The sequence below is a fragment of the Vulpes vulpes genome, chromosome 12 (genome assembly GCF_048418805.1).
Source record: "Vulpes vulpes isolate BD-2025 chromosome 12, VulVul3, whole genome shotgun sequence".
NCBI classification, from domain to species: domain Eukaryota; kingdom Metazoa; phylum Chordata; class Mammalia; order Carnivora; family Canidae; genus Vulpes; species Vulpes vulpes.
In genome coordinates, this window is record NC_132791.1 from 49,138,927 (window position 1) to 49,159,827 (window position 20,901).

General features: G+C 41.8%; 1 protein-coding gene across 17 annotated transcripts in view; it reads left to right on the forward strand.

Annotated features, from left to right (window-relative positions):
* The window catches only part of KLHL3 (kelch like family member 3), a 271,050-nt gene that overhangs the window by 218,922 nt on the left and 31,227 nt on the right, over positions 1-20,901 (forward strand). For all 17 annotated transcript variants that reach the window (XM_072728520.1, XM_072728519.1, XM_072728521.1 and 14 more), the window contains 2 exons: positions 10,235-10,351; positions 16,072-16,221. In XM_072728520.1, the coding sequence (XP_072584621.1) occupies positions 10,235-10,351; positions 16,072-16,221 (267 nt within the window). The remainder of the gene's footprint in view (positions 1-10,234; positions 10,352-16,071; positions 16,222-20,901) is intronic.

The following is a 20,901-nucleotide window of genomic DNA, read 5'->3' on the forward strand; positions in this document are numbered from 1 at the left end:
ACACAAAGTCCCTGGTGGTTCTGTGGAGGGTGCTGAACAGATATGCCCTGAGGGAGTGAATGGGCAGCCTGGTGCTGGACGCTGTCCCGAGCCAGCTGAGGTTATGGGAATAAATTTTCACATTTTTCCAGAGAATAAGGACAAAAGTGGGAACTAGAGGTCAGAGGAGACATGGATCCCTGCCATTTTCTCTCCTGTTTTTCCTTCGTGTAGTTTCAGTTTTAAAATTCCTGTTATTTGAGAGAGGACAAAAGGACCTGGGAGGAGTTACAGAATCATGAGTCCTTTGGGTAGGACCCCTCCCCACTATGATCCCTGACCATCTCCCCTTCCCAATGGTAGAGCAGAGGCACACCAGAGTAAGCCCTTCACATTCTCCTGTTTCTTCCACAGAGGAGGTGTCTTGGGTCACAGCTCTGCCGGTGAGCAGATTGTCTGTTTAGTGTGTTCATCTTTGAGACCCAGAGTTTGGCCCTCACCATGGACAGCTTCTGTGACCCAGGGGTGGGCAGACTAAGCAACCCTCCAGGACAGACCCACTCTAAGGAGAAGAGTGATGACTCTCAAGTTGTAGTGCAGGTTTGCCACTGAATTGCTGGTTAATAGACTTCTGAATCTTTGCTTTCTTAGCTGGTATTTATGTTTCTACTACTCAAGAATTCTGCGCCCTTCTTTTGAAACACTGTTGAAGTTTTCAGAGTGAGTAGTAATGGGGAAATGGCCCACAGTTTAGACACAAGTCAGGAAGACATTGGTTAGGTCTCTTAAAAAATTATAGTGTCAGGTGTGTGTTATAATGAGCACTACTGCTTATTTTCTGTAAGATTACTATTTAATGTGCTGTTGCCTCCTAAGCCTGTAATTAGAAGCCAAATACTGGTATCTTCTGAAAGGGATTGGGTCCTTGTCTCCCAGAATCATTGATATTGCATGCTCTCCTGTCTGAACTCTTAGCCTTTCCAGCCAGTGATGGGTGGAGGATGCTGGCTGGAGCTCCTTGGCTACTGGTTTAGATTTGAGTGCTTGCTGCCCAGGTATCATCCAGTGATTGAGCAGGTGCATCCTGCTGCCTTGCCTGAGCTGTTGGAAGCCCCACCTTACTATGAGGTCAGTAGTCAGAGTTGCCAGCTTTTCAGCTTGCAAACAGCCATCTGGCCTGGTCCCTGGTCACAGCATTACTCCTTTTACTATCCTCCTTTGGAAAGTGCAATTCGGTAAGCATCTAGGAGCAGAATAGCACAGCACTATGACCAAAAATCTCCCTTGATTGGCCACCATTCTCCAGGTATATTTCACACATCATTTTTTTTCCCCCAAAGTGACATTTGTATTGAAGTAAGTTCACAGGGACATGAACAAATAAAAAGTGTGCAGGTCAACTTTCTGCAAAGTGAAATACCCTCCTACCTAGCACATACATCAAGAAATAGAACCCTTTTCCCATCACTGCCTCCCACCCCAAGAAGCATAACTACCCATTCTAACTTCTCATGGATTAGTTTTGCCAACTTTTTAACCTTACATAAATGAAATGCCGGGGTGTGTCTGCTTTGCATGTGATTTCTTTTGCCCAGCATGCTATTCGGCAGATCATTTCTCTTTCTCCACAAAGTCCCAAGTCAGAGATTTTGCAGAGGAGGAAACTAATGTGCTTTGACAATAAATAGCTTTGTAATATGAAGCTAACTGCATCTGCCTGCCAGGCCTCTGCTCTCTACGAACACATGCGCACACCCTGAGGGGAGACGGAAGTGAGTGACACTCAGGACCATTAAGAGCTTGCAGTCTGGATACAAAGCATATATCCTTATGTGGCTGAGAGAAGTAGTTGCCTGTAGTCAAAGTTCAAGGAAAGCACTCTCGAGTATTTTATTGTTAGGTGGGGAAGACCTCATAAAAAAAGGGAATATTTGAGCTAAAAATCAGAGAATAAGAGGATTTTGGAAAGCCATCACGGTTGAAGGGATCATAGGACTATAGACGTAGAAGTTTGGAATACCTTATTTTACTTGGGGGAGTGGTAAGCAATGTGATGAGAGCCCAGGGTCTTTGGTAGGGGTGGTGGGAGAAGAGGCTGGAAATGGAATAGGTTGGGGGGTGAGGACTTTTTTTTTTCTGTAGGTCAGTATTTACTCCACTGTGTGCCATAAAGCTTCAGTGTTTATGAGATACTCTCAAGTCTGACACATTTAGGAGACAGTGGCTAAACCTGGGAACCAGGTTAAGAAACTGAAGGTCGTCAGAGCTTTTATATGTTAATGAGCTTTATAAATGGCTCAAGGAGATGTGGGGGTATGTATGTGTGGTACATGCTCCAGGCTCATTTACTCCCAGAACCTCTTTTACTACAGAATGTCTGCTGCCCCTGATATTCTGAGGACCACATGATGGAGAATAGTCTTGAGGCTGATTTTCTTTGGTTGCCCTAAATATTCTGTCATTTATTTTACCTGTTGATTTTCCTTTTTTTGCAGTTCTTTCCATTAGTGATATATAATTTTTGATAATGAGACCATCTTCAGAAGATGTTTTGTCCATGGGAGTCTGGGTTGCCCTGGGCTGTGGAAGTGCCCTAGGGCACTCTAGGGCAGGTTTACTGGTTTAGAAACTGTTTCTATATTCCTTTTTGTCTTGAGTATCCTCTGCGCTATCTGGATAATGTCACATCAGACCCCAGATCTGTATGTGGTGTGAGCCTGGGGTTCTGATTTCATGAAGATATGGTTTTTAACTTCCCCACCTCCAGGAGATGGTGAGCTCCCCGCCCCCCTTTCCCTCGCAGATGGATGGAGTTCATCTAGTCCCAGTATATGGGACAGCAGGTGAATAATGCTGTCCACGGGGAGCCTGTGGCATAGACATTCTCCCTGATAAGACACCAGCTTCCTGATCCAGACGCCATTCTACCTAGTAATGGCCTTAGCTTCCATTCAGCTGTCAGACTTGCTTTCCTTCTCATTTAAAGCACCCAGGCACTTCCCTCTTTCTTTTTACTACGACTCAAAGCTTTATTTTTTGCTAATATGTCACTTTTTACGTGTTTGGAGCTGTAGGGGAAGATTCTTTCCAACTCTGCTCCATCTGCCATATTGACTGCAAGGCATTCTCAATCCCTGTGTCACACTCCATTCATTTGCAGGATTAGTGCCTTGAAATAGTCTTTCAGTTTGCAGGCATTCCTCTCAAACCACGGTGCTTCAGTCCTTCTCCTTCACAGAATCAGACTGGGTGTCTTTATCCTACATAGGCAGTAGCGGAAGGCTGAACAATTCCCAGCAAGGCAATACCACCGTTTTAGTTTTGTCATCACTTTTGTTGTTTATATGAAGTCACATATTTGGCAATATGCTGTCCTAGGAGGAGAACCATACACTCAGTCATTCTCACTTTGACTAACATATTCATTTTCTCAGTATATATTTATTGAGTACTATGTGGCTGATAGCATGTTATTCACATGAGAGACATTGGTGAACAGATCAACATAAGATCCCTGCCTTTGTGGAACTTAAAGTCACATGAGGGAGATAGATTTTATTAAAAATATACAGAAATAAATAGGTTTTATCAAATATGTACAGAAATATAGAGTTACAAACTGTGAATGAAATGTGTTATGGACAAAGAGTGGAATGAAAACCAGTGGTTCTCATTTCAGCTCTATTACCAATTAGCTGTGTAATGTTTGGGCAGACCATTTCCCCACTGTCTGCCTTGCTTTTCTCTTATATGAGTGACTCTGGCTGCTTCCCAGGGCTCTTGTGAGTCTGAGATGAAGCAACTACACAAAGGAGCTGTTAAGTGCCCTATAAAATCTTAGGATGATGGGACTGTCAGAAAGATGAGTGCAGCTGAGTAGGTTTTCTATAGTCAGGGGAGCTTTCAGACCAGGAAATCTCCCAGCCAGTGTTATGCTAGTAAATGTTTAACAACTGGTTCTGCAAAAAAACTTTTGAAAGCTCTGATTTGTTTGCTGATTCATTTGCTAATTTCCATGGTGTAAATACTTCCATCAAGGCTGATTTCAAACTACCAGTGTAATGTCACTAAACACCAAGATGGGAAGGAACTTGCACAATGAGCTCCAGCTCCATCCAGGACCTCACTGTTCCCAACAGTCTCTGATGTGGGCGTAGGACAGCAAAGCAGGAGTATAATTCACAAAAGTCCTGCTAAGCTTCAGTTTAAGAAATGACAAGCATTCTTTTCTAGTAGTGCTGTCTTCTTGATTGAAAATCCTGGCAGTGGGCAGCCCGGGTGGCTCAGCAGTTTAGCACCACCTTAGGCCCAGGGCCTGATCCTGGAGACCTGGGATCGAGTCCCATATCAGGCTCCCTAAATGGAGCCTGCTTCTCCCTCTGCCTGTCTCTGCCTCTCTCTCTCTGTGTTTCTCATGAATAAATAAAATCTTAAAAAAAAAAAAAAAAATCCTGGCAGTGAATGCTTGGATGCTATTGGCTCAATCCCTGGGAAGGAAGAGTATCTAGCAGGGGAATGTCCTAAGAGCACGTGTGTATGTGTGTGTGTGTGTGTGTGTTTAATTATGATTATGGTTGTTGGAATGTAGTTTCCCAAGTCATTGGTCTGCCCAGGTTTTCCAGCTTATTGTGCCTCTGAGATGTAATATTGCACAATGTTAGAACTTGGGTTTTGGAGTTAGAGGTGGGTTCACATCCCAGATCCACTATTTCCTGGCAGTATGACCTCGGATAGTAAGCTCTCTGAGGTTGTTTCACATCTATAAAATGTGAACAATGATATGTATTTCACAGGATTTTTGGATGAGTTAAATGGCATCATGCATGTAAAATGCATAGTACTGTGTCTGCTGTTCTTAAAATCAGCATTTCTCAAATCTTTAACAAATTAAGTCCATGTTTTGGAAAAAAAACTAGTTTTTTTCCCTGATCTTGTCAAAATTGGCTTCTTTTCCTCCATCCTATGCTTTGCTCTGAATCATCCTCAACTGGACCTTTTCCCTTGCCATGTCACTGCCCTGCCTATTTTTAACCGAAGTCCCCTTCTTGATTTTCAGAACACATTTTGAAAGCAGGCTGATGTCCCAGTGCTCCCCATTCTATTCACAGGTCCAGGTACAGTGTGCCTGGCTGCCTGCCTCACCAGAGAGGTGGTGTAGGGGGTTCACCTTCATCTGGTGTTCCGGCCAAGGCTTGTGCTTACATTGGAAGCATGGGGAGCCAAGAACTATGAAATTCGATTTTCTCTATCCTTTTTCCACCTAGCAACCTTGTAGCCCTCAAGAGATTGGCTTTGGAATATGAAGCAGTAAGGAAGTTATGCTCTTTTCTTTGTTTAAAAGTAAAACTCTAAGCATGCCTTGTGGCAGCTGATTTCATCGTGGGATCCATAAAAAGTGTTTTCATCTGAGTACACATCATGCTGTCCTGTGACTGAAGCTACAGGGCTTCTGCTTAGATTTCATAGACTAGGAGTTGAGACCCTCTTCCTATAAAGCACCAGATAATAAATATTTTAGGCTTTCTGGGCCATAGAGTCTCAATTCAACTGTGCTGTTGCAGTGTGAAAGCCACAGACAATATGTATAAACGAGTGAGTATGGCTGTGTTCCAGTAAAATTTTATTTATGAAAACAGGTGGCAGGCTGAATGTGGCCTGTGGGCTGTAGTCTGCCAGCCGCTGCTATGGGCCTGTAACAGGCGGCTGAGAACAGTGGATAAGAGCACGAGTGCTGGCCCTGGAGTCTGCGTGAACCCCAGCTCTGCTGCTTTGTAGCCCTGGGCTTGGGCGAGTCACTTAACAAGGGTTACGAGTATCTGTTCATTGGGCTCTCACGGGAGTCCAGGGCGACAGTGTCCACAAAGGGTGGTGCAGGGCCTGGCACACGATAAATACCAGCTCCTGCTGTTCCTACTCGTTACCGCCTTGCATTGGCTGGTCCCTTAACAGGAGGGGCTGTGGGAATGATTTTAGGCACATTTAAATACCAAAGCTAGTTGAAAGTTTATTTGCTTGTTTATTGTCTTAATATGGAGTCTCAATGAAAAAAACACATGGCTTGCTCTAGCTGCCCAGAAGGTCACCGTTGTTGCTGAGTGCTGTGGCTTTCACAGCCCAGTAGGTAAACAGTGCAACTAAATGGAACCAGTCAGACAAGTCACGCCAAAAATAAAGATAAGTTAAATATCGACTTCATTGGACTCGGCTTGCTTTTTAGCTTTTATAATGAAGACCAAGCTGGTTGACGGGAAAGGGCATTGTCAGGAAATCCCACCTCCTCAAGGACTTCGTGGTTCATCCTTGAGCAAAGCTTTGTCAGCCAGCCACCTGCTCTGTGTCCGGCATTGTGCTGGGCGGTGGGGGTTGTGTATTGAGGAGGGACACTTCTGACCTTGCAAGAGCTCGCAGTCTAATGAGGAGCAGAAGACTGTTGGATAACCACGTGTCGAGGCAGGATGGGACTGTGGTTGCTCACCAACGAATCTGGCATGGTTTCCAGTTTCCTCTGGCCTCTGATATCAGTCCTCTTCCCCCCCAGCTCTGCTTCTTGCTCCAGCCTGGACAGCTTCCACTGCCTCCTTGCATTGCTTATTCTGAACTCGCGTGTCCATTCGTTCATTCAAAAAATATTAGAGTATGTATTATTTGCTATTAAGTAAGACAAGGCCCTGTTCTTAGGGATGTGGACAGCTACTTGGAGCAGCACATAGTCACTCGCAAACCAGTGCTGTGAGGGTGAGGGATAAAGCTCTGTGAGAGCAAATAATCTTAAAAAATGAACTGGAGAAGGAGGATTTCTATGGTGTGTGTGTGTTTATATTTGTGCACATAGGGGTTATTTTTTACAGAGCTGAGATTTTTTAATAAACTATACAGACTATTTTTTTTTTTTTTACAAACTATACACAGAGGCTGCTCCTCTCTCTTCCATTCCATTAATTTCTCCTCCCTTCCCTTTCTTTTTTTTTTTCTCCCTTCCCTTTCTGATTGATTCTTTGCCTGTTTTGAGTATACCCAGCCTGACTTAAGTTTATATTTAGGAAATAAGGGCGAAAACATTATTAACATATCGATACACACAAAAATATATGCAGGGTTAGAAAAATTAGAGATTTTTTCTACCCCTGGGAGTTAGTTTTCAACTTTATGCCATATTGTAAATTTAGTTGTCATATTTATCCTTTTCCCTTAAAATTTCTTTTCCTCTCCCCTCTGCTGTTCATTTTGAAAAATTTCAAACCTATATTAAAGCTTGAAGGCATGCACATTCATATGCTCTTAACCTAGATTGACCAGTTAACATTTTGCTTCATTTGTCTTATTTTCTCTCTCTTTACATATTTAATCTTTTATTTTGCTGAGCCATTTGACAGTAAGTTGCAGACATCATAACATTTTACCTCTAGCATTTGAGTATGTACCTCCTAAGAACAAGGAAATTTTCTTTTAAAACCATAAAATCATTATCACACCAAAGAAATTTAACACTAATACAATGATATGGGCTAATACATAGTGAGCATTCAAATTTTCTGACAGTCTCAAAAGAGTCCTTTATGGCTATTTCTTTTAAATCCACGATCCAATCAAGGATCACGCATTGCATTCAGTTCCCATGTCTCTAAATCCCCTTAATCTAGAACTCTCTGTCTTTTTCTTTCTTTCTTTTTATAATATTAGTGGTTTTGGAGAATTCAGGCCAGCTGTCTTACAGAATGTTCCAAACATGGAGTTGTCTGTTTCCTCACTATAAGATTCAAGTGAAACATTTTAGGAAGAAACTAGAGGATGCTGTGTCCTTCCCATTATGTCACAGTCAGGAAGATAAGTTTGTCCTATTATTGGTGGTGCTAACTTAGGTCACTTGTTCAGTGATATCTGTCAGATTTTCCCATTTAGAGGCTGCCCACTCCCCTGCCATGTATTTCATAAGTAAACTGAGAGTGATGCTTTGAAAACTGTATCTTGTTCCCCAACAATTTTTCACGCAGTGATTTGAGCATATACTGGTGAACTTTGTTCAATCAGTTATTATATCGATGGTTGCAAAATGATGTTTTTCTGTCATTCTTTCTACTTTTATTGGTTGGCATTTGGTCTGTGAAGAAGATCCCTTCCCACATTTATTTTTTTAAGATTTTATTTATTATTTACTTGAGAGAGAGAGAGAGCACACAAAGGGAGAAGGAGAAGCAGACTCCCCGCTGAGCAGGGAGCCCGACCTGGGGCTCCATCCCAGAACCCTGGGGTCATGACCTGAGCCAAAGGCAAATGCTTAACCCACTGAGCCACCAGGAGCCCCAACCTCCCCACATGTTTAAAAGTATCCTTATGGATTCATGGGTTCTTTTTTGTTCATTGTATTATGATCCATTACTGTGTTTTTCTTTTCTCTGAGAATGTTTTCTTTTTTCTGAGAATGTTTTAAATTGAGTTATGACTTATGCACAGTGAAATGTACAGATACTACGCATACAGCCCAATTAGTTTTCACAAATGCATATGTACATGTAAATCCCACCCTGTCCAGATATAGAACATATCCATTCCCCCAAAAAGTTTCCTTTGGCGCTTTCCCAGGCATTCCCCATCCCACTTCACCAAGACTAATCTGATTTCTTCCTTGTTCTCTTTGATGTTTTGTCCCAAATATTGGCAATGAAAGCCCCATTTGTTGGCTCTGTATCCATTTGATGTGTGCATCTTAATCTTTGAGCACTTTTTTGGGTTCTGGCACAAGAAGGCATTTTATTATTTTTGCCAGTTGAAAATATCCCGTACTATGTATACTAGTTAAATAATTTTTTTTTAAGATTCAAATAAGTCTCAATTTTAATAAGATCCTCTACATACACATTTGCTACTAAAAATTGAAATAGCACATCAAAAAATTACAATTTCTGAAAACCAGAAAAATCTACCTTATGCACACCCTCCCCTAATTATACTCTAACCAAACCACCCCAAGTTTTCTGTGTATTCCTTCTGCACAAGTTACTTGGCTTCTGATTTTTTTTTTTTAATTTTTTTTTTTTTTAATTTATTGGCTTCTGATTTTTTGATGTTAGGTTTTATCTTAATGACTTTAGGCTTCTCAAACACTTAGGCACACTCAAAACCTAGTAGTGCTTCTTTAGGTCAAATTGAAAAGTGGACATAAACTGACACCATTCAAATGCAAACTACAGGAACTGAAGTCATTCAAATGAAAATTACAGGATTCCTCACAAACTACTAATATCAAACTAGAATAGATACAAGACTAGAAAATACAAGACTAGAAAATATCCCGTACTATGTATACTAGTTAAATAATTTCTCCTTTATTGAGCTTTAAGTTGCTTCTTTTTATTTTGTTACCAAAATGCTGCAGCAAGCATCCTGGAATACATATTCTTTTGTGAACAGCACTTTTGTGAGTATTTTTTGTAGACTAGGTCCTAGAAGTGATATTTCTCAAAGAGTATGCACTTTGAAATACTTGATTGATATTGGCAGATTCTTCCCTCCCCTCTTAAAGATCTGTGTTTAAATTTCCAGAACTAGTGCTGGTATCCCTGCAGCCTTATCAACATTGGATTTTGTCTGTCTGTGTGAATATGGTAGCATGTAGAGTGTGATTTTGGACTTCTTCTTGAGCATGGTGCACATCCAAACCAGAGAGCCTCCTTCTTGGTTCCGAGCCTGATTTTCATTTGTAGACAAATGAAATCTCTTCTCAAGGGAGAGGTTAAACCAAGGAGAAATTTTTGACAGGAAACTCTCTGTCATTTGGTGACACACTCACCATTTTACAGCCAGCTTTTCGCACATGATATTATCCTCTTGATTCTGCATTAACTGCACTTAGGAGATGAATAAGGAGAGGGATTTGCGTGAGGAGCGTGGTAGCCTTCCCCCCCAAGGCTTCTGGTTTTCCTGAGCAGTCTTTATAAAATTTGATTCAGAGTTCCTGTTCTGTATTTCTATCTTTAAATAACCATGAGACCTGATTTTTATTTTGCAGTGAACCTCGGTGAGTCTCTATTTGGGGTAGCAGGTTTATTATAACCTGTGTGTATGTGTGTGTATGTGATCCATTACTCTGATGTCTGCTAACAGACAAAATCTTTCCATTTTTTTTATTGTAACTATTGAATCTTAGGTTAACCACCTTCGTGAATGATTTGGAAGTTGGACATTTTTTTTCTGGCTGAGGAAACTCTTTGAAAGCTCTTATCTCTGCTACAGTTACCTGTGTTGATTTTCTTTATAGGTATTTGAAGCTGTGATTTCATGGATCAATTATGAGAAAGAAACCCGTTTAGAACACATGGCAAAACTGATGGAACATGTCCGTCTCCCTCTCTTACCTAGGGATTACCTGGTCCAGGTGAGTGCTGTATGAAGAACAAATTGCTTTCCTGCTCCCCCAGGCCTCTGGGAATAGCAGCAGGCAGCCCCGGTTGTATGGGGTAGTTGAGGAGTTTTTTTTTTTTTTTTTTTCTTTTTATTTATTTATTTATTTATGATAGTCACAGAGAGAGAGAGAGAGGCAGAGACACAGGCGGAGGGAGAAGCAGGCTCCATGCACCGGGAGCCCGATGTGGGATTCGATCCCGGGTCTCCAGGATCGCGCCCTGGGCCAAAGGCAGGCGCCAAACCGCTGCGCCACCCAGGGATCCCTAGTTGAGGAGTTTTATGGGTCTTTTGCATGAGTTGAGGGCACCAACCCAGTGGCTTAAGTGTGAAGCATGGTAGTGTAAGGGTTTTTATTTTTATATTTTTACATTTTTATTATTATTATTTTTTAAACAGTTTTTAAAATTTTTTTATTTTTTATTTATGATAGTTTATTTTTTATTTATGATTTTTTTATTTTTTATTTATGATAGTCACACAGAGAGAGAGAGAGAGGCAGAGACACAGGCAGAGGGAGAAGCAGGCTCCATGCACTGGGAGCCTGACGTGGGATTCGATCCCGGGTCTCCAGGATCGCGCCCTGGGCCAAAGGCAAGCGCCAAACCGCTGCGCCACCCAGGGATCCCACATTTTTATTATTAAAGTATAGTTGACATACAATGTTCTATTAGATGGTAGTATGAGGTTTGAGAATAAGACACTTAGGGTTTAGTTCCTACTCTACTACTTGTTAGCTTTGAGTTTTTATTTAACTTCTTCAAGTCTTAGTTTCTTCTTTGAAGAAGAAATATGATAGTAGAGCCCCGTCAGGATTGTTGTGAGGACCAAAGGAGTTGTAAATATGCAAGACAGATGTTTAGCATGGAGCTGCGCATATTAGATGCTCACTGGAAGTTAGCCACTTTTACTGTAGGGGAGCTAAGCAAGAATAAGTCATTTCCATGTTTCTGTGTTCTCTTTACTTTTGTGCTAAGCAACTTAGAGCCCTATTCAGGATTAGGTAAAAACCAGTTCCTTCACAGCTGCCTAGCACACATATTGCTTCCTCTGAGGAAGTAAAGAAAAATTAAGAATTACGGGGTGCCAGTGTGATATTTAATCCTTATTTAATATTTAATCCTTATTACAACCCTCTGAAGCAAAGACAAATAACCTAGTAGTTACAAGACTTTTTACAAGTCTAGGCCTTGGGGTTTATGGAGGCGGAGGATTATTTGGCAGTAGAAGGCAGTGTCAGGATTCAAATTCAAGTCTGTTGACCCTGAAGCACCTGCCTTCCACTAAGCAGGCTGTCACCTTTAATACTGTCTGTTTATCCATTGGCTGTAGATTCTCTTCTAAGTAGGCAGAGGGCAAAACTTAAATATACGAACAAAACAAAACAGCAAGGCAGCAGGCCAATACTCATCTATTTCCAAGAAGTTTCTGAAAGGAATGGAAGGTGTGAGGCGAGAAGAAGAGAGAAGGTTCAGCAACTCAGTGGCCTAGCTCTGTCACTTCCCAGCCATCTAACACTGGGCAAGTGTTCAACCTTTCTCAACCTCTGTCTTCTCATCTGGTAAAAACAGCACCTGCTCTTATAGGATTGTTTGGGTATAGAATGAGATAATCTATATAAAGGCTGCAACACTGTGAGCGAATGCTGGCTGATACTACTACCGTCTTGACAATCATGGACACTATTGGGAGTAGCGGGAGAACATTGTATCTTCACAAACGCTTGTAAAATCATCGGCTTGTGACCCTGTTGACCATAAGTCTAATGGACCAATGAGATGATCCCTGAACCTCTGAGCCTCAGTCCAGTCCTATTCTCAGGTACTGGGGCAAGGGTTTACAAGCCCTTGTTTGTGCCCGGCGTTTTATGGTTTGGATGTTTACCACTGCCCCCTAGTGGCAGCGTCTCCTTCCTGTAGAAAAGGTTCTCTAAGCAGAGGGACTGAACTGGCCTGAGCTCCCAGTGTCAGAATCAAACCTCCTACTGTCCTGTGGGAAATGGACCAAAGGTGGAGGCGGACGTCTGGCCTCCAGCACAGCATCACTTCCACAGGAAGGGCAATCTGTGGACCTGGTTTCTGGGGAAAACTAAAGAGGCCTTAGAGACCCTTAGTCATAACCTCAATCAGGTGTCCACAACTGAAACTTAAAGATACTAGAAACTAGTTCTTAAGTTATTATGGCAAAGTAGGGTTTATATCTGGAGGAGAAGGAGGTCAGAGGTAGTGGGCATGACCCTTCTACCCCTCTTTTCAAAGGGCTCTTTTCAGAACATCTCTGGAAGAGGATGTTTCATTAACACTTATTTAACTTTGAAGTTTCAAACTAGTACAGCCTGCTAGGGGTGGCCGATCGTGGTTGAGGACACAGGGAAAGCCCTGGGCAGACCTGTACCAGCACTTATTTCTGGGGAAGGCGTTTTTGTTTGTTTTTAAACCACTAATGTTTATGAGGCTTTATTAAATATTTTGAAATATTGAAGAAGTGTGTAATAGGCTATATTTAAATTTTTTTAAGTTGTGATTATGTATATATAACACAAACTTTACCATTTTGACCATTTTTAAGTGTGCAGTTCATTCAGTGTACTAATTGTATTCATCATGCTGTACAACCATCACTATATCCATTCTTAAACTTTCTTATCACCCCAACTTGAAACTTTACATGGTGAAGTATTAACTCCCTGAAGGAAATTTTCATTCAAGCTGAATGTGTTCTTTGGGAGAAGTAGCTGTTTATGCATTTCACCTTCCATCCAAGTTTTTGAAGATATCCTTTCTTGGGGCGCTTGGGTGGCTCAGTTGGTTGAGTGCCTGCCTCTTGGTTTTGGCTCAGGTCATGATCTCAGGGTCATGTGATGGAGCCCTGCATCAGGCTCTGTGCTTAGTGAAGAGTCTGCTTGTCTCTCTCTCTCTCCTCCTCTACTCCTGCCTATGTTCATACTCTATCTCTCTGTCTCCCTCTTTCTCAAATAAATAAAATCTTAAAAAAAAGAAAGAGAACCTCTCTCACCTGTTTTAATTTTTTTAACTGACCTAAAGGCTTATAATTTGTCTCAACCTGGGTCAGTCCATCAGTGGTGGTGGGGCAGTGGGGAAACCTTCCCCCAAAATGGAGTATTCCTGGGCAACACTTCTTTTTTTTTTAATAAATTAATTTTTTATTGGTGTTCAATTTACCAACATACAGAATGACACCCAGTGCTCATCCCATCAAGTGTCCCCCTCAGTGCCCGTCACCCATTCACCCCCACCCCCCGCCCTCCTCCCCTTCCACCACCCCTAGTTCATTTCCCAGAGTTAGGAGTCTTTATGTTCTGTCTCCCTTTCTGATATTTCCCACACATTTCTTCTCCCTTCCCTTCTATTCCCTTTCACTATTATTTATATTCCCCAAATGAATGAGAACATACACTGTTTGTCCTTCTCCGATTGACTTACTTCACTCAGCATAATACACTCCAGTTCCATCCACGTCGAAGCAAATGGTGGGTATTTGTCATTTCTAATGGCTGAGTAATATTCCATTGTATACATAAACCACATCTTCTTTATCCATTCATCTTTCGATGGACACCGAGGCTCCTTCCACAGTTTGGCTATTGTGGACATTGCTGCTAGAAACATCGGGGTGCAGGTGTCCCGGCGTTTCATTGCATCTGCATCTTTGGGGTAAATCCCCAGCAGTGCAATTGCTGGGTCGCAGGGCAGGTCTATTTTTAACTCTTTGAGGAACCTCCACACAGTTTTCCAGAGTGGCTGCACCAGTTCACATTCCCACCAACAGTGTAAGAGGGTTCCCTTTTCTCCGCATCCTCTCCAACATTTGTTGTTTCCTGCCTTGTTAATTTTCCCCATTCTCACTGGTGTGAGGTGGTATCTCATTGTGGTTTTGATTTGTATTTCCCTGATGGCAAGTGATGTAGAGCATTTTCTCAGGTGCATGTTGGCCATGTCTGTCTTCCTCTGTGAGATTTCTGTTCATGTCTTTTGCCCATTTCATGATTGGATTGTTTGTTTCTTTGCTGTTGAGTTTAATAAGTTCTTTATAGATCTTGGAAACTAGCCCTTTATCTGATAGGTCATTTGCAAATATCTTCTCCCATTCTGTAGGTTGTCTTTTAGTTTTGTTGACTGTATCCTTTGCTGTGCAAAAGCTTCTTATCTTGATGAAGTCCCAATAGTTCATTTTTGCTTTTGTTTCTTTTGCCTTCGTGGATGTATCTTGCAAGAAGTTACTGTGGCTGAGTTCAAAAAGGGTGTTGCCTGTGTTCTCCTCTAGGATTTTGATGGAATCTTGTCTCACATTTAGATCTCTCATCCATTTTGAGTTTATCTTTGTGTATGGTGAAAGAGAGTGGTCTAGTTTCATTCTTCTGCATGTGGATGTCCAATTTTCCCAGCACCATTTATTGAAGAGACTGTCTTTCTTCCAATGGATAGTCTTTGCTCCTTTATCGAATATTAGTTGACCATAAAGTTGAGGGTCCACTTCTGGGTTCTCTATTCTGTTCCATTGATCTATGTCTGTTTTTGTGCTGGGCGTCACTTCTGGGGAAGGAGGTGCCCAGTGGTGACAGGGGCCCTGTCATGCCAATCCTTCTTTTCCTACCTAATGTCTGCCCAGCAGGTGATGGCCCGGCCACATCTCCATTCCTATCTACAGGTGAGGCTCAATCATGCCTTGTGCGTAACCAGCTTGAGGGCTGAGGTAGTTGAGATGGGGAGGCCCTTCTCCTCCTCTAACTGGACTTGAGTGCTTCAAGGTCAGAACCTTTGTCTTGTTCATCTTTTTCTTCCCAGAGTGTAGCACTGGGCTGCCCAACCATGAGACATTCAATCTCTGTTAGCTGTTGAATGGAATCTATCTCTGCTGCTAGCTCCTAAACACTCCAGCAAAGAACATATGAAGGGGCCTCCGAAGACCACAGTACCCCTTACAGATATACCGCATAGCAATGTGACGTAGGCCAAAGGACAGGATTTGAGAATCAGAGCACCAGCATGGTTTCACCCTTGGTCTTGCTCATGACATCTTTTGGCTTATATTTGCTGAGCATCTGCTTGGGTCCATAGCTCTGGAGTATGTGAAGAAGCCACAGTTCCAGCTTAGATAGGGTCCAAGATGAAGTCCGTGGGTGCAGGACATTCTTTCTTCTCTGACATCACCACTCGATTATAGAGCATCTCATTGGCCAGTTTTACCCCTGAAGCTTTCACTATAAGAAAATGGTTATGAATTCTTCCTGATTGTCACCTTGTTTTACTCCATGCCTCCAGAGGTTGGCTCATGGATTCTGCCTCTTCCTCTTTCTCTCCTCCTCCTCTCAAATGTGCGATCATTTGCCCTAAACATTAAAGGCACTCAAACTAGGAGGAACATGAGATCAAGCCTTCAGGACAACTAATTGTCTTTGTTTTGCATAATTGCGCTTAAGCCTATGAACTAACAAACACACACAGGTTATATCCCGGTCTGTTTGATGTCGGAACTTAATCACCTCCACTGTGCTCTTGAAACGCAGGAGGTAGGCACTGAGTTTTAAGCCTGTGATCTTTCATTTGGAGTCTGAGATGATGTGGCCAGGGAATAAAGGGGTGTGGGAAAACAGAAATGATCCAGCCTGAGGAGGCAGATTGGGAAATGCGGCTGAGCTCTGCTTCTGGATCACCTGTGGATTATTTCTTCCAGACAGTTGAAGAAGAAGCTTTGATAAAGAATAACAACACCTGTAAGGACTTCCTCATCGAGGCCATGAAATACCATCTGCTCCCTCTGGATCAGAGGCTCTTGATTAAGAACCCAAGGACCAAGCCCAGGACTCCAGTTAGCCTGCCCAAGGTAAGCCCCAGCCCAGTCAATGCCAACAGATGGGACTGTGTTCTGGGCCAGTGGCCTTCCACTCCTGCCTCCAAGTCTTTCCTCACACATGGTTACCCTGCTTTTTGGTGGCATTTACGACCTAAGTGATGGAGTCTATTGGTTCCTTTTGAATCTGCTGGTACCTCTCTCTTTTAGGGTCTTTCTTTTCAAAGAATTTCCAGTAACCTCCGGAGTCACTAGGGAGTTTTGAGAATAACTCAGAGCTCTTTCTTCTCTCCTCCTTCTTTGGTCTGAGTTCTTTTTTTTTTTTTTTTAAAGATTTATTTTTATTTATTTATGATAGAGAGAGAGAGAGAGAGAGGCAGAGACACAGGCAGAGGGAGAAGCAGGCTCCATGCAGGGAGCCTGATGCGGTACTCGATCCCGGGACTCCAGGATCGCGCCCTGGGCCAAAGGCAGGAGTGATACCGCTGAGCCACCCAGGGATCCCCCTTTGGTCTGAGTTCTGTTTCTTTTGGAAGCAAAGGAATGGCTGGGTGGTCCTTGACTTAGTGATGGTCCTAACACTCCTCTTTCTAGGCTTATTTGAATCAGAATTGTTCTAGTCTGGTTCTTTCTCTCACTGCAGAGCCCTACAGAACAGTTAGGGCCACCAGATACACACTGACCACTTTGGCTCCTTGCAAGGCCCTTCCCCTTACTGGTCATCCAGTCCTTCATCTGCAGAATGAAAGGTCCTGTCCTGGCTGATCTCTATTAAAGTCCTTCCCAGTTTGGCATCCCAGTAGGCTCTCTAGGATCCTAACATATGGACATCTCAGGAAAGGCCCCAGCCTCTCCAAGAGGAAAGACAAGCAGGGTGGAGTGAGTTGTGTTGACTCATTGACTACACAGCAAGACAGCTCCAGGGAATTATGTTAGGCCTTCGATTTATCCTCCTCTTTGTGGCTGGCTGCCATGCTCCTTGTCTGCTGCTTCCAAGGTTTTCAAAGCATTAGAAGAGCATTTTGTCTAAGACCATATGTTTGGATTCTCTGAGGTCTGTGGTTTTCCTCTCTCCACTCTGCTCTGTGACTCTGGGTCATGGAGAATTTAGTGAGTGCAATGTGAACAAAGGTTACAAATATCCCAGCTAATACAGGCCGCTGACACTTACTGAGTGCTGCTTCTTTACCAAGCAGTAGGCCGCAGGCCTCACATGCACATCTTTCGTAATCCTCCTAAAAGCCCTTTATGGTGGAGACAGGTATCCTATTCTACACAGAGGAAACTGGAGGTCAGAGAGATTAAGTGACTTGCCTAAGGTCAACACAGCTAATGGAGTAGAACCAGGGTTTGAACTGTATATTTCTCACCCTCCAACCTGGGTGAACCCATCCCATCCTGTCCCTGGCTTCATCTTTGTAAACCTGAGGGTATATACCTACCTGTCTGCTTCCTATTGCCTTGTACAGGTTAGAAGGGGCAGCCACAGGTCAAGGGCCTGGGTCCGGCTGGCCATTTGCCTTACTGCATGTTGAGACTTTTATTTTACTGAAGTATTGCATTGAAACTACTTAATATTTTTCAAACTGAAAATAACTTCAATTATAGAAATATATGCTCATTGTAGACTATTTAAAAAGGTATTGTATTTTTGAAAAAGAGAGTAAAACTCCCTTGAAACTCCTCCACCCAGGAGCAGTCATTGCTCTTCCCTTGGTGAATGCTCTTCCTGACCTATCTCTGCGTGCCTATTCGTAGAGATAAAAATGTGCCCTTTTAGATAAATGGAATCTTGCTGCATGAATTAAAGTTATTTCTATCCCCTACTCAAAGCAGACTGCTTTCATCGTTATCAGTATGGGTGAAATCAACATTTTAATTGCAATAGGTACATGATATTTAATTATATTTATGTACCATTATTTATTTAACTGTCCTCTATGTATGGAACTTCTAATAATTTCCATTTTTTATATAGTAAACATTTCTGTTTTAACCTTTCAAAGATGGCATGTTGTTTTAGTTTGCATTTCTTTCATTATGAGTGAGAATGGTGTGGGTTTCCTATGATTATGGTCTCTGTTAATTCTTTTTGGGGAATTTTCTATCATGTTATTTGCCTGTTTTTCTATTGGGCTGTATTTTTTTTTTTTTTAAGATTTTGTTTATTTATTCATGAGAGACAGAGAAAAAGAGAGGTAGAGACACAGGCAGAGGGAGAAGCAGGCTTCCTGCGGGGAGCCCGATGTGGGACTCATCCTGGGACTAAAGGGTCATGCCTTGAGGTGAAGGCAGATGCTCAACCACTGAGCCACCCAGGAGTCCCTGGGTTGTATGTTTTTTATTAATGTTTTTTAAGGGCTATTTTTACTTTAAAGAGGTGAGGCCTTTGTATGTATTTCCAATATTTTTTCTTAATTTGCATTTTGCCTCTAACCTTTTCTATAACTTTTTTTTCTGAATCCCCCAAAACAATTTTAAGTTAGTCAAATTGATGTCTTTTGCTTTATAGTTTAGGTTTTACATCTTGCTTAGACATGTTTTAAAAAAAGACTCCCATGTTTTCTTCAAGTACTTTAGTGAATTCTGTTTCACATTCGAATCTTTGATGCACTTAGAATTTATTTTGGTGTAAGGGGTGAGGGTAGGAATCCAGCTTCATTTGTATGACAAATGATGAGCCAGTTGCCTCAAAGTTATTTTATTAATCTTCCCCCTTAATTAATCTGAATACCACCTTTATTATGACCGAAATTTCCTTAAGCTTGAGTATTGAAGTCTTGAGAATACTGCTTCTAAGGTGCAGTGCTGTTCTGTGTGGAGGAGGCTTCTTCCATCCCAGGTTCTTAGCTGGCATTGTTGCATGTCTTTGTGACTTCTCTCTTTGGAAAAGGAGGCTCTTATCTTACATCAGGTTACTGACATCTTTTCCTGGGGAGTGTGTTCTGGAGCTGAGGAAATGGCGCAGAGCTGGCTCAGTTGCTTTGTGTGGAAGCCATACCCAGTGACCTTTCCCTTTCTAGACTCTGCATCTAGCCTTTCCTATCTCAAGAAGACACTTTTAAAAATCAAAGCCATTTTTTTGCCTGAGTCCTGACCTAGCCTGCTGTGACCATGCCTCCCTTTCCAGATGATGAATCTGTGGTTGAGAAGAGTCCACCCTTCTTTCAGGAGGCGCCAATGTTGTCCTGCTGTCATCTCTACTCCTTAGGAACCACTATTTTCAGAATGAAAATGTTTAGATTCTTGGGCATACAGACTTCTGCAGGCAACAAGAACCAAGACTTCTTGTGAATCTATTGAAGGAATTTTAAAAAGGACATCATGGCTCTTAGCCTCATTGTTCCCTCAACTTTAATCCTTGAATGATTCAAGGTTCTCTTGTCCAACCTGCTTCTCAAACTCTACTCTGTCATCATTGTTTGGGCACTTAAGTTAGTGAGGGGAGCCCCACTGTGGGTTTGAAGAGTGGGATGTCCTGAGGGAGACTGTCACTTTGAAGATTATCTGATGGTACATCATCTCATTAAGTCATCACAATATTACGGTGTTAACTCTTCATATCCCTAGTTTACTAAGTTTACTCAGAAAGGTTAAGTAACTTGCCCGGTTACATAGCTAGTTAAGTGTGGAGCTGGGATGTAACAAGGTCTATTCCACTCTAGAGTCTGTGCTTTTTCTCTCCTACCAGATTACCTCCCAGGGGCAGGTTTTTTTCAGATTTTGGTGGGAGACAAAAAAGATCCTTTTCTTTTCTTCTTCTCATTATTTTTTAAATCAATATCTCCCTTAATTAAACTCTGTAACATCCATTCATCTCCTTAAGAGATGGATTCCAATACTATTATTTGCTACTTTTCAAATTAAGACTTTATATTTTTAGAGCAGTTTTAGGTTCACACCAAAATTGAGGGTAAGGTAGAATGATTTTCCATATACCTTCTGCCCCCACACATGCATAGCTTTCCTCATTATCAACATCTCAGATTATTTGCTTTTAAATTCAGTTTTATTGAGGTATAGTTGATACATAATAAAATTCACTTTTTTTAGGGATACAATTTGATAAATTTTGAGAAATGCATACAGTTATGTAGCTGCATCCTAATCAAAATATAGAATATTTTAAATACTCGAAAATGTTCCATTGTGCTGCTCTATAGTCAAGCCCCTTCTTTTACCCCTAGGTTTTGGCAACTACTGATCTGATTTCTGTCCATATTACAGCTTTGTCTTTTCTAGAATGTTATATAACTGAAATCATGCCATATATAGCCTTTTGAGCTTGCCTTCTTTCTTTTAGCATAATGCTTTTGAGATTCATCCATGTTGTTGCACATATAAAGAGTTCATTCCTTTTTATTGCTGAGTAATATTCCATTGTTTGGATGTACCATAATTTGTTTATCCATTCACCCATTGATGGACATTTGGTGTCCATTTTTAGCTATTATGGAAAAGCTGTTTGAACATTCACTTACAGATCACTGTATGGACTTATATTTTACTTTCTCTTGGGTAAATACCTAGGAATAGGATTGCTGGGTTGTATGGTAAGTATATGTTTAACTTTATAAGAAATTGCTAAACTGTTTTTCCAAGACAGCTGTACCATTATGTATTTTCATCAGCAATGTATGAGAGCTCCAGTTACTCCACAGCCTTACTACTACTTGTATTATCTATTTTTAAAAATGTTGGCCCCTGTAGTAG